Source organism: Leuresthes tenuis, unplaced genomic scaffold (assembly GCF_036924035.1).
Source record: "Leuresthes tenuis unplaced genomic scaffold, fLeuTen1.0.hap1 SCAF_23, whole genome shotgun sequence".
Lineage (NCBI taxonomy): Eukaryota > Metazoa > Chordata > Actinopteri > Atheriniformes > Atherinopsidae > Leuresthes > Leuresthes tenuis.
In genome coordinates, this window is record NW_027325377.1 from 16,929,782 (window position 1) to 16,944,200 (window position 14,419).

The window sequence follows — 14,419 nt, forward strand, 5'->3', positions numbered from 1 at the left end:
GAAATGAAGACAAATGTGAGCACAGTGTCACACAGACACCCTGAAAACCCACCCAATTTATCAACAATATTTCGTATGAATTTTCTTTTTTTTCTTAAACCTGTCAGATGTTCAGATATGCTTGTTTCCCGGCTGGTTGTAGAAGTTGCAGTTAGCCCACGTTTGAGCAATTAAACTGCTCAGTTCCATGTTATCCAACAGAAATTATGGTAAGAATGATCTAAATAATCCCATATAGATGAGGATGTAGTGCTTTTTAAGGATTGATTCTGGTTCATGGGAATGCCATTATGCTTAGTCAGTCATATTTTTGCAGTTTGCTTATTCACCTGTAGGGAACAGTCTCCCAGTAACTGAACCAGTCCATCAGTCAAGCAGTCATCCTGTAGATTCTGGCTGTGGCCAAGAGGGCAGGCGTTGCTCCAAATCCTGATGATTTCCAGATGGGAGCTCAGACAGTCTGGCCTGAGAAGAGAACACACACACACACATATCCAAAAAAAAAGAAGAGGGAGTGTGAAAGAGAATGGAGGGAGGAGGCAACATGAAAGTAAAAGCAGTGAATGAAGGAATGATCCTGCACATTAAACTTTTTATTTTGTGGAATGTGGAAGGAACAGTTCTTTGTGATGATCGTTAATGACTCTGATTGAATTGCTTGAGACAGCTTGACAAGAAGAGTGTGTGTGGATTTGTGTGAGAAGATCTGTGTTTCAGGATCAGCATGACGCGGTGGTGGGCTTTACTCACCGTCGTTTACCTGTCCATCCTCCAGGCAGCCACTCAGCACCACAGGAGAGGTAGGAGGGCACACCTGCTGCTGAAATGAATGTCTAATGATTAGATATCACTGAATACAGGCATAATCTGTCACAAGGCACACAGGAATTCTATCACTAGTTTAAGAAAATAATATTCGCTTTGTTCCATTTTCTCTTTGTGAAGAAGTGGAATGATTTTTATTTCACGTTGAGAAAACACAAGCTTCCATGAAAATGGAGGCAAACTGGTTAACGATGGTTCAGCGTCTGCGCTGCAGTGAAAGAATGTGTTTATCCTTCAGAGTTTTCAAGAACATGAAAAACGCAGGATGTCAACAGATTCAGTTCCAGTGAAAAGGGACTGGATCCGCTCACTTAGGAAATTCCTTTCTTGACACTCACAAAGCGTGATATCTTCTGAAAAAGAAATGAGAGGCAGCTGTTTTAATCTTTTCAGCCATTAAACTCTTTTTTACTCATTTTACAAGCATTGATTGTAGACCACTTTTCGTGCCCCTTCAGTGTGGGCAGTGTCATAGATTTTCAAACTGCTTTTCTCTGAGGATGAGAAAGTTACTTTTTTTTTTTCCAACATAGCAGTAGCGGTCTACACTTGAATCTTTGTAGGTGATGTAGGACTAACAAGGAATACTTCAGTTTCAACACTTTTTGGTTAGGTTTAGGCACCATTTGTTTAAGTCTTAGCTTGCTTTTTGGGTTAAACTATACCCTCTGACAACAACAACAAAAAACGTTACATGCTTTTGACCCTTAAAACAAGGCTCTTAGATTTAAAATGCCTTCATACCTGAATTGATTAGTACAACTTTGTTTTTTCGGGACCCAATAAAAAGCCGTAGAGGAAGACCGTGAAACTGTAATCTTTGTGGCAGTATAGCCAACTTTTTTGTTTTCAGTATTTAGGTTGGTGCAGTTGTGTATTCTCCACCAGCCTCGGTTATGACCTGCGTCGACACTATTCCTCTATTAACCGTGTGAAATTCTATCAGTTTGACATGTGCTACCATGTGACTTTACTGCAGCTCAGTCTGTCTTCCATCACAAAGGGAATATTGATGGTGAAGCCTGTGTTTGCATTGTAAATGTTGGGGATTTGGGATCTGACTCATGTGCTTTTCTGTATTTTTAACACTAGTTTGAGGGTGCAGATGACGAGCTATTGCTGTCTGAGTATTTCATTCTCATCCGTGGCCTTTTCACCCCTCTCTAATGTATGCTTGAGGGATCCAGGCATCCATTTTGTTTTATGTTTTGGTTTGTTTTTCCATTTGTCTCGCCAAAACATCCCTCCAGCATGGAGCACCGTTCGGCACAGTTAATTAATGAACCTTTGTTGTTCCCTCATCTCCTTGCAAGCAGTTAGCTGGAGATTACAAGTTCCCTGCCTCTACATAATGACACCAGGGGAAGCCTGCCCATCTAAACATTGATTGTTTGGAGCGCTGGAGGAGGGAGGGCAAGTCTGATGAATGGGGGGGCTTAAAATTAGCAGCAGGGCAAAATGAGATGTTGTGATAAAGAAGATCTTTATCAAACACTCAATCGAGCAAATGAGCAAGACTAATTGGATGGAAAATATGAATCACTTTACAGAGCACTGGTTTGAGATCAAATATGAATTACCTCAAGTCTCCCTCTGCTAAAAATCTAGTTTCTAACCTTGTTAATATGACCGTAAGGTATTATGTGTCACAAGACATATGAGCAAAATCAAACAGCAGTTAATCAATGAAGCTGCAGTGCTCCACCTACAGTCTCAGAAAGGCCAGATCTGAAAGGCCATATGTTACATGAAGAATATCGGAGGAACCAATGCTCACCGCTGCCTGGGTGGAGCTGTAAAGAACTGGCAAGAGAGAAGCTTGCAAGCTACCAGAAAAAGTTCAAATAAGCAAGATGGGGAAGTTACTTGGTGTGTTTTGCTCTTGTTGCAAAGAGGGCAAACCTGGTATTATGTGTTTATGACTTTAATGGCATGAAATCAGATTCTGTAAGACTGCATGTCTCCCTTAAGTATATCAAATTAGATCTAGATTCAGCTCATTTAGTTTATCAGTAGATAAATTAAGCTGGCCTGGGCACAGAGTCGCTGGTTGAAATCCCTGTTCATAGTCAGAGACAACCTTCGATACAGATGAGGGCGAGCATGTTCAGCAGTATCTGGGATTAAAAACTCCCAAGTGGCCTGATCTGAAGAGTGCAGATGATTCCGTTCACAATTTTGGATCCCTTCTGACAGCAGAGTGACAAGAATTGGAAGTTTTTAATCTCAGATACAGTAAAACACACGCCTGCCTTCATCCTGAATGTGTTTCGTTTCAGATTCTTCCCACCAGATATTGATGTTTTTAGCCAGTGTCATCTCTCTGTCTCTCTTTTGGTAGCAATGCATTTGAAAAGCAAACATACCAATTGACCAACATGTCTGGTAATACATGCAATGACCACTAGATAAATGGTTAAAATGGTGTCAGCCTTAATTGCTTGAGTCTTGGTCTTTACATTATGAGCATAGCCGAGCTAGTTTTGCACAGTTGAAAGAGACTTTGTAAGATTTTGCAGAGCTGGCAAGCGGAGATGTGGCCTTTTACATTTTCTTTGTGGTAAAAACTTCACAATATCTCTTCAGTCCTGTTGGTTGACATGCCCATCTGCATTGAAGCAGTTTTCAAATCTGTTTTCACTGTTGTTGGTCTCTTGACTTCATGTGTTGTCAATGCGGTAGCTGCTTCTCTCTCTACTCCATTAACCACTTGTAATTTGTCTGCCAGCCACTATATCATAAATGTATAGTTGTTTACAATACAGTGTAATGAACTACATTTACTCTGAACTGTTTTAACGAACTGTCCAAATTCTAAATGGGAAATTTATGCTGTGCATGCTCCTGTGCAAAATATAATTATAACAATCCAACAATGTAATGCACTGCATGTTACTGATGGGAAAATTGCAGCCATGCTCTACACTTGTCAGTGCTGATGCAAAATGACAGTAATTCATTAGATATGGGAAAATTCAATTTGCCACTCCTTCTAGAGTAAAGTAATGAATGTCTTTTGTATGGGGAGTTGTGATTGCATGAACAGAAAAGTGATTTCAGATACAACCAACTACCATCTTGTCATCCCAGAAATTCTTATTCTTTCCCCGTTGATTTAGCTCTCAGCTTTTTCTACCTCTCGTCATCACCTGACCCCCACAACCACCTGTGCACCTGTTTTTCCCTTATTTGTTCAAAACGTCTGGTGCCAGTCTTGCTTTTATTTTACAGATTATAAGCATAAATGGATGCCTGGGAGCAGTGTTTCTGTAACCTGTAATGTGTTTAAATTTTAAGTACATAAGGTTTGTGCTACGCAGCACAATAAAATACTTAATTCCTCGGTTTTCAATGCCATGAACAGGGTTCACTTCTTACAATGGTAATCTAAGCTTGAATACTAAACTGCTCTGGGATTATTACTGTTCAGGATAAGAGATAACCGCCTAAAGCACCGGCCTTGCAAGAAATCAGTTCTTTTGCATGATTAGGGGGAAAAAAAGAGAAATCTTTGAATAGATATAGATTGTCACCTCTGTATTATCTATCTTAAGAGTTAGAAATCGTCTACACCCTTTTTCTTTCAGTGATGGGTAACTAAACGAGGGATCTGGGTTGACCGACATTGTGACAGCATTCGGCATCATCCACATTTTTACAGGTTGTTAAGCCAGTAATCATGAGATTACTTTGATGTGTTAAACCTGCTTTTTAGTACACAACTCTGGTGTTATTTTGGCGAGCCGTTGTGTTGTATGAACATGGAGCTCTATGGAGCCAGCATGTAGTGTTTTAGCCGTGTGTGTGAGTGTGTGTGGACATGCCCAGTGCTTGTACGCACATCAGCATTTATGGAGGCCTTTTTGATCTTGAGGTGAGTGGACTGATGTGACTGAGTGTTTTTGGGTCACTTATGGATGTTCCTAGCTGAAGGTAGTAATTTTATGTGGTGTGTGGCATATTAAGTGTTTGCTCTACTGAAATGTGGGGCTTCACTAACTTGTAGTACAGGGACACTGCATGTGTTTGACAATATTTGCTGTGCCGGCAACATTTTGTTTGCTTAACATAAATGTTGCCTGCAATGTATGAGTCTTTTTGTTGCTCTATCACTGTATGTTAAATTACAACGCACTTTTTTTAAAACCATCTTAAAACTACTGGGAAGAAATACTAACAATGGCTACCAGGATTGTGGCTTTGCTGCTGTTGAAAAATACCTTTTTGTGACCTTTGACTGTGTAGAAAGTGCAAAGGAATTTAAATGGAATGTTGAGACTGTCCATAGCCTCAGAGCTAATGCTAGCTGTAGTAACAGTGTCTCAGTAAACATCTAAAATGGACAAAAAAAAGTGGTCATATTTGTGCAGCATTTGTTTTCATTCTGGCTTTCTTAGCAGGATGAGCATATTGAAGGATATGATCAAATGTGTGGCATCGCTGTAAGTAAATACCATGTTGCATTGAAAGATGTTTGTGGTATTCTGCCCATACTTTTAAAATCATTTTGCAGACATTAAAACTAAGGTTATAATCAGTTTGCTCCATGACATAATATGCCCATGCTTTGGACTGCTTCTTCCTTTCTGCGATGACTTCGTTTTACAGCAACACAAGTAGATAGATATGTTGATTTGCAATCAGTGTGCATTGCTAGAACCTGCTGCCATTGACAAAGGAATTGATAAGCTCATAGACGTATGATTCAGAAGCTTTTTTTAAACCAATTCTCAAGTCCCATCTGTGGTCACATGTTCCTGTTTTGTCTATATAGTAGCAGAACTATGTTTGTGATACTCTTGTGCAGGAGCCTCCATGTGTGTTTGGTCAAGTCCTCTTGTTCTATTTCGTGAGAAGATTTATCTCGGCTGCTATTGTGAATAGCTACAAGAGTTGCTAAATGAAGCAATTTAGTAATAAAGATCCTATCCTAACCCATTTGATATTTGAGAGACTGCTTGGTAGCTTAAGCCACTTTGTTAGACAATCTATTACTTTATAAGGTGATAAGAGTGTATCTGAGTCTCTGTGGGCGACCCATTAGTCTGTGGCTGCAGTACTTTCCATTTTCCTCTTTCCTCTTTCTGTTGTAGGTCTGGTGGCTCACAGACAGGTCTATAGACAGGGGTTGTTCTTACTTTGAATTATGTATGGGCATCATTGTTCTAATATTCTTAAAAGGCATAACTGGTAAGGCTTTAAAGGGAGGTGCATCCCTATTCATCCCATTCCCTTTACTTTAATCTATGATTGCTGCCAACATTGTTTTGTGATTAGTATAATTTGTTATGAGATAACATAAAAAAACAAAAAGAATATCTAGTTCTGCCTTTGAGCTTCCCTGCAAGTTATTATTCTTGTTTCACCCGTAACTGAAGCCTCACCATCCAGCTCTACAATAAGTCCTGTCTTACTGAGCTACTGTTAACAGTCAGGCATAAAATAATCAATTCTCTTTATTTTCAAGCTTAAATAACGTTAAAGTCTTGTGGTCTATTTACCTTCACAGCAGCAGAACTTCAGCCATATGAGTTTTAACCAGCAATAACTTTTTTAATTCAAAACTGCTGCTGCTAGAAACAAACTGTTGTCTTAAAGGAAACGTTGACAGAGACCAGAAGGTGCCTTTTCATGTAAATTGCAGGTTATTCATTTGAAATGTATTGCAGCATTGGGCTGGCTGTCGTTTCCCTGCAGCTCCACCATCCTTTCAACGATATAACCTTTGTTCTAATGAGCACTCTTTTTCTCTAGGCGTTATGTTTACATCAGCAATGCCCCATAGAAGCTGCAGTGTTTATTTAGTATATAATATGTTGGCGAAAGCATTCCTTCTCTGCTGCTGATAAGTATGATGCATGAATGAGGAGTATTTTCTCCTGTATGTCACGTACTCCCTGCTTGGGGTTTTTGCAGCAGTCGGTCTCCAAAGATGTCTAATTTGCCACAATATTGCTCACATGATGGATGGTTTAAAGACTATCACCAGTGGCAGAATTTCTTTTTTTATGCCACAAGAAGAAAGAAGTTGTCAACACCCTTGCTAGGTAAGAAACCATATATGTCAACCAAATTGCGGGGTAACATGTCAGACCTGGGAAGAACATAAGAATCCAAAATAGACCTTCAGCAACACCCAATTAGCTGTTTGCTAACCTGATTAAGTGGAAGGATACTATGATCTCTGTAGTGCCGTTTGAATTCAGCCTTATTTGATGGTTTCAGCTACTTGTCTTCTGCTTTGTTTCTTTTGCATTTTTGTGTGCTCATGACCAAAAAACTCAGCTCCAAGCAGTGTCTCTTCTGTTCAGAGTGTTGCTCCTCTCTACTTGCAACACAAGCAGAGCTGTGACTCCATAGCAGACGTCAGTCCTGTCTGAAAACTCCCAACGACAAACATTAAATGAACACATAACAGAAAAATTCATTTTTGAGCTGTTGAGTATGACATATCAAAATGGTATTTTGAAACTTTACATTATCACATGGTTTTAATTCAAGCTATGATGTTTTGCTAACCTTAACCACCTTGTTTTTAAGAAGTAATCTCAAACACCTAGCCTGTAATGAGTGTAACAGCCTCAAATTAGCCAGTTAAAACGAAAGGAAACAGTGACTGAATGCCAGAACTAATTTTTAAAGGGTTGTGGGGACTAGTGAAACGTTTTATAATGTCGAAATGTATAGTAATTTCAGACTCAGCACTCTATATACTCATTAGCAAATTAAAAGTATCCTATACGCACCGTGAAAAGTCGTGTAGAATTGATGGTCATCAACCTGTCAAATATATACCATAATCCAGTGCAACAAAGAAAAACAATAAGAGCATATCAGTCATATCAATCAGAGCAGCAGCACCTTTAAAACTTGTCATATAAATGCGATTAACTTACACTTTGAAGACATTTTCATCTTTTTAAAGATTTTCTTAGCCATGTAAATTATAGATGAATATCACTATCTTATAGGAATATGAAGTGTCTTGTATAAAGTAACATGTATAAGTTTGTTTTTAATCCATTTAACTGCAGGCATGAGATGGTTACACAAGATGTGGGAGTAATATGCTGAATTTAATTAGATGAATGTGCACAGGGCAGACGATTACTCCACAAACAGCTCAAAGAATTTTGCATTCATTTATTTGTGTACATCACGAAAACTCTTCGCAGTAATTACCTCGTGAGTTAAACAGCAGTCTCATGATTAATGGTGCAGGAAAAAAAATTACTGGACTCATGTCCAAAAGCATTGTTTAGAAATGAGTCCACTATAATGCCCTACAGACAACTCCCTAAGAAGCTGGTAGGAACTAGTGAGTGTGTGTGCCATTCGGACTCAGCACTAAACAGTGAATTACACCATCTGTTGGTTAGACTTGCCATTTGAAGCCATTTAAAGTTGGTGCAAAATATGTTTCTCTTTGTTATCCAATCATTTTCAGAAGGACCTGACATGATAGTGACTTGTGGGGAAAATGTATTGAGTACTGATTTTTTTTCTTTTTTTCTTTGAAGCCAGCACCTAGTGGTCGTCAGTGGTGTTGAATTTCCAGGCGCTCAAACAATGTGTTGAAGTCCAGCGACTTTATCCATCTCTTTATATCGTAACATTTCCCCTGTAACTCACTTGGCAGTGTCAGGAAAAAGATACAAAGCAGACACATGCACAGAGAGGGGCTGACACAAGTTGTCACATTACTGTATATGCACTGAGAGCTTTCCAGGGAAGGGTTTCTGTTGTCAAAATGGAAGAAGGAAGAGAAAAAAAATGAGCTCTCTGTGTTCTGGAACCTGCTGATTCACAAATTAAGAGCAGAGGATGCATCTGAAATTCCATGCAGTGGAGTTTCACTGCAAATGGACTCTTTATATCAGTTATTAAAACCCTGCTTATGACATTTTGAGCAGGTAAAAGCTTTGAGATAATTAGCTGAGGATTACACTGATGTGCCAGAATCACTCCAACACTGTTATACGGGGCTAAAGACTTCTTTGCATTCTGAGTGTTGAATGAATTGTGAAAGCAACGCCAGAGCTGAGACTGGCTGTCAGCCAAGCTGGAAGCAGGTACATGTGGAGATCAGCCCGTGCATGTGGCCTGGCTGAACTCATAACAGCAATAAAGCTAAATATGTCTGGCCCACGAGGCTGCAGGCAGCAGGGCTGATCGTTTCTGTAGAACTGAGAGAAGGAGGAGGGTTGAACCCAAATTCAGATGAAGCACAATGTTTATTTTTCTCTATATACCTCATTAAGATCTCTGTGTGTGATATGGGTGTTTCATGTGTACTTTCTCAGAGTTTGCTGCCAAATGCTGGAATGGTACAAAAATATGTGAAAAAGAGAGTTAGGAGTCTGGAGAACTGAAGAGGAAGTTCAACCGTATGTCATTATGCTGTGAATCCCCTTTCACTGCAAATCAAATTTACTTTTCAGTTCCTGCTGAAGCAGTGTGAACGACATCGCTCAGGCAGTCTCGGACAACAGAGGGGTTCATTATATGGACACATTTCAATGTTATTTGCATCCATGTACCTAGTGACCATTTCCAGTTCCTCCTGCGGCGAGGCGTGGCCCAGAAGGTTCTGCAGTGTGCAGGGTTAAATTGTCCTGGTTGGTTAGGCTGCCACTGCCTTGGATAAAATGTATTATGTGTGTGTTGTCATGTGGAACTATGTTGTATGTGTAACAAATTCGATTCTCCTTTCTTTGTGCCTACTAAATTGGGCAGAACTTCCAACAATTAAAATGCAAGTGAATCAAATTTGGCGCAATGAAAGTGGGCAAAATTGGAGTACAGGGTCCTCTACAAACATGGACCGAATTGAGTTTGTTACATGTGCTCTCTGTGAGAGAACAAACAAATCTCACCTCTGGATGCACTACTGGCACTCACAAGATCTGTGGATCTGCTCGAAGACCAATTACCCTTTATACAGCTGGAGCCACATTATCTCCCACCTGAACAATAACTGAGCTATAATGAATCCATGTTTACTCAACCTCTGGCCCACCCACATGTGCCACACTGGATAATGCGGTGCCCAATTTCTTAAACACAAGGAGCTCATCTAATCCAATTTCCTGTTCTCATGTGTTGCAGCTCTGTATCCATCTGCGTATAGGATAAAGCGTGGGACATATTCACTTGTCAATCCCACATTCCAGCGCTCAAAGGACGATGCCAATCTGCTTTTTGAGGTCAGTTTAGAGCTTTAGAGGTCCGGAATTAAATCACCAAACACTGCTTCCTTGCCAGAAACCATCATGTTGAGAATGAGTGACCTCTTCAGATCACACATTTGTGAACACTGTGTACTGCTGCTGCTGCCCTGCTAATCATTAGCAGAAATGTGAAATATGTGTTTATCTAAAGGCTTCCTGACTTTGGTGAATGGAATGTTTATTAATAGCTTATGTCGTCAGCTCATTTCACATTCAGTTAAATATGTTCTTGTGGTAGATTGGTATAGTTTTGATAAGGTCTAATATCATTTGGACACCAGTCAGTTGGAAGCAGTCAGTATTTTTGTCAATGGACCCCTATTTTTCAGATTCTGCTGGCTGGAATGCAGATTCAAGGCGAGCAGCGCTCCCTGCTGATCCCAGATGAGGAGCTGGCCTCCCTGAGAAGCATTGAAAAGCTGGAAGTCATCTGTGAGGACATCCTGCCCAAGAAACTCTCTGACATTCGCCGACTGATGGCTGATCTCGCCCAGCACCAGCGGCCTCTGAACTGGCAGGACTTTGAGAGAACAGTGCTGACTTTAGTTTACGCCTCTCAAACACTGGCCAATGTTACTAACAAGCACCAGAGAAAGGTGTGGACAGACACCCTGGTGCAACTGTTCCAAGTTGTTCAAAGAGACCTCAGAGCCTCCTGAGGGAGAACCACTTGTCTTTTTGTTTTTCTTGCTCGTGGTCAGAATTAAAAAGAATTTTATCAACACAGCCTTAGCCTTTTATCTGTTTTATGCATACTTTACATACTAACTGTGCACACTCAATGTACTGTACATTTCTGCTTCTTGTTATGTTGTGAAGTTTGCAGGTGCTATCTAAAAAATAACTGACTTTTTGCACAGCTTTCCTCAGCAGACTGAGTCGAAACTTAAACATGAAAGTTTGTGAGTAAAGTTTCTTTTGCCAAGGTCAGAACGTAAGTCTAATGCTGTGGAGATCAGTGCAGCACCATACATAAGATGTCAAACTTGTTTATCAATTCCTGCAATCTGCCTGAAATTTCATCATCTCCATTTTTTGTCCTTGTTTTTGCCTGACCTCCTCCAATAGTTTGTCTTTCATTATGCATTAGTCGACAATGTCCACCAACAGCACGCTAAATATAAACAGATTTTTATTCATTATTATAAACAGTTATTTTCTTGCCATGTCACAGGACGCAAATCAATAGCATACACATAGCCGTTCAACTCACTTTGATGAGACTGTGATGGTATTCAACTCGTAATCTCTCATCAGAATGACTTAAATCTGCTGTGTAACACCAGTCCAGTGTTTTTAGACTAATATGTTCACAAACCAGCTTTAAATCAGAATTTTAAATGGGTTTTACATTCTGCCTCCATCAATCAATTCACAAAAGTGGACAGATTCTAACGGTTGGACCTCTTATCCACAGCTTAGAAAATATGTCTAATTGGCACGTATATGAATTTTCAAAGTCACTTTTGAGGCTAAATTTAGATCATGTCTGACAGTCTAATCAAAGACCAATTGTCAGGGTCTTTTTTTGGTCTAAATAGGGAGAGAGAAGACCATCTTGATTAAGCCTTTGAAAGGTGTCCATGGTCGTCAAGTGTTTGGAGGGTGTGAGGTTGGGTGAAAGCCAATGCTTCCCCTTGATATCTTGTAATTTGATGAGATGAGATATTTCACAATTATATTTTCTATTTATAAAAAAAAGTCTCCAATCATCCAATCATTACAGAAAGCCACTGAAGTTGATTGTTGCTATTTGTATCTGATTGTAACAGTAATATATACTTTGTGCCGGACATTTCTTATTTGTTCATTGTATGAAATTCAAATAAAACTAACAAAGCCTTTGAGTGCCCTGTTTTGTATAAGTCACAGGATTATCTAGTCATCCAACTGAGTCCCAGTGAGCCTCAATAAATGACTCAGGCACTGCGGCAGTTGATTAAAATACATCACATAATGAGACGCAGATACTGTGCCTTCCTTCTTAACTTTTCTGACTATACTGGTCTTTGACCTACTTTATGAAATCAAAATACACAAAGTCTAACTTTCAGCAGTACATTAGTTTGACAACTTGATGCAGAGTCACGACCAACCGCCTGCCCTGCCTGTTTGATGTCTTCAGACAACTTTAGAAGATGCTTTTTTCTGTCTAGAAAAGATTTCTCACCTCATCTGATTTGCCAGTGAAAGCAATTTAAATGAGTAGCGCACGGCGGTCTGTGTACATCAATACCCTTGATTGCTCATTTGAGCGAGATGTAAAATGTTAGATAGATGTTTGCTTCAAAGGCACCAATTTCCCCGCTTATTTTGGGAAATACATGCTTTACCTAATGGGCTTTTGTGAAGATTACTCATCTTGGAGTGGATAGAATGTATGGATCTGTTTTGGTTGCTTTGCCTACTTGAGTCAATTAGTTTTACATTTGCTTACACTTTAGTTAAGTTTGAGTCTTTATCCAGCTTTGAGGATGTTTTTGATTTCCTTAAACTTTTATTTATTTTCCTCAGAGTCAGCATTCAATTGCACCGCAGTTGATTAAGACAGCAAGGAAGCGAAAAGGACACCGGTTTATAATTTCTTTAAAGGATCTGGATCAGCCTTTAAACTACATATTTGTCGAACAATGATGATTAGCTTCAGAATGTTTACGGTCACTCATCACAAAGTTGAAAAAAACTTGGATATGAAAGAAAAGAGGGCAGCTCAGGATTTCATTCTAGCATGTAATGGGACCAAGCTGAGCTTCATTAAAGGACAACAGTTAAAGCCAATAATTAACAACTGAACCAAAAGACGTGTTTGTAAATCCTTGCAACAAAATGTGTAAAACTGTATTTTCACAGGCCACAAGAATCGAAGTTGTCGCAGTTGTTATGGGCTTAAAGGTTTGTCTTAGCAGACTCAGCAGCACTTTTTAAGTATATGCAGGAATGGCTGAAGAGTGTGACTAAGCCAGCAATTTGATTTTGCTCTCCAACCACATTGAAAACAGAAGTATTGAGGATACTAAGGTTCTTTATGCACAATCTCTTCGTTAACTGACAAAGTTTTTCTTCATCTCTTTCACCTCCTCTGGGATTTGGGTACAGACTGAAAGAGAAAACATCTATTTTTCCATGGACTGTTGACTTGCACATGTGCCCTATGAAAAACAATTCAGTAACACGTTATCTGTTTTGAGTACTATCCCTTTCTCTCATGTGGAATCTCCTGCAGCATCATGCGTGTTTAGAGAGCATCACCAAGTGGCTACAGACAGAACTGCTGTCCTCATTGGGGATTTTATATCTTTCAGGCTTGTATGAGTCATAAAGCTTCTCATTTCTACCCTTTGGGATCTTTATCTTTATTTCTGACTCATTTTCAGTTGTAGCACAAAGGTGCAACATTTCAACTGTCATGTTTCAACCATTTTTTGTCAAGAAGAAGGCACAATGTGTTTGAAATAAAAGCAATCCGTATCTTTCAGCTTTTTCTGATTGAAAGGTATTTGGATCGATTACTGTAGCAGCTCACTATGCTCACTAGGTGGCAGCATTTCCCATCTGATACCCCTGATCCTCAATCATGAAATCAGTCAGGATTTGGTTTCTGTTGCTTTTTTTGTTGATTTTTTGCAGCTGTATAGCCAAGTAATGGGTTTTCAGGCACAACTGAACTTAAAGATTAGAACAATACTCTCATCTTACTGTATGTTTTTTAATTCATGCACTTACTGAGGACCTCTTAAACACATCAAAATATATGCACATTTTTCCGCTGACACACAGCATGGACAGCTGCATTACACATGATCGATTGACATTTTGTGGTGTTTTCGCATTTGAGGTGTCTTAATTAGAGCTTGTGCTCATCAAAAACAGGAATGTGTCTTTCCTGGCAGAAATACACTCTGATCACCTCCATCTGACAGTTGTTTTTTAACCCGAGTTTATCAGCAGCATATGTTTTCCCCACAGCTGTCAGGCATATTTTTCATGCTTCAAGTCTTGCTCTGCAGGCAGAAAGAGATGAAGCATCACAATGTGTCACATTTATATACATATCCACTGGGATTTCAGCAAGCAAATTACACAACTCAACCTTTACCATGTGTTTTATAAAAGATATTTTGTAAAATCTGAAAATGAAAGCGAGACTTTAGGTGTATAACTTGTGAGAAATATATTCAGGTTCTTAGTTGCAGGGATCAAACACAGCAGCCTCACAAGTGAAAACATTCCTGTGTGTAAAGTGAATTTCTTTGAAGAGCTTTCGAAACAATAACTTTACGAGAAAAGCCGTTTTTATAAGCAAACAGGCTTTTTTTTATTAGGCAAATCATTGTCAGTCCAAGAGGGAATTTGACAGAGAGAGT

The 14,419-nt window shown here is 39.4% G+C and overlaps 1 protein-coding gene across 1 annotated transcript; it reads left to right on the top strand.

Annotated features, from left to right (window-relative positions):
- The first annotated feature begins 606 nt into the window (after positions 1 to 606).
- On the top strand, positions 607 to 11,897 carry LOC140282803 (protein FAM180A). The gene is made up of 3 exons (XM_072377362.1): positions 607 to 800; positions 9,934 to 10,031; positions 10,385 to 11,897. The coding sequence occupies exons 1-3, from the start codon at positions 725 to 727 to the stop codon at positions 10,712 to 10,714; spliced, it is 504 nt and encodes a 167-aa protein (XP_072233463.1). The 5' UTR covers positions 607 to 724; the 3' UTR covers positions 10,715 to 11,897.
- The last annotated feature ends 2,522 nt before the right edge of the window (positions 11,898 to 14,419 follow it).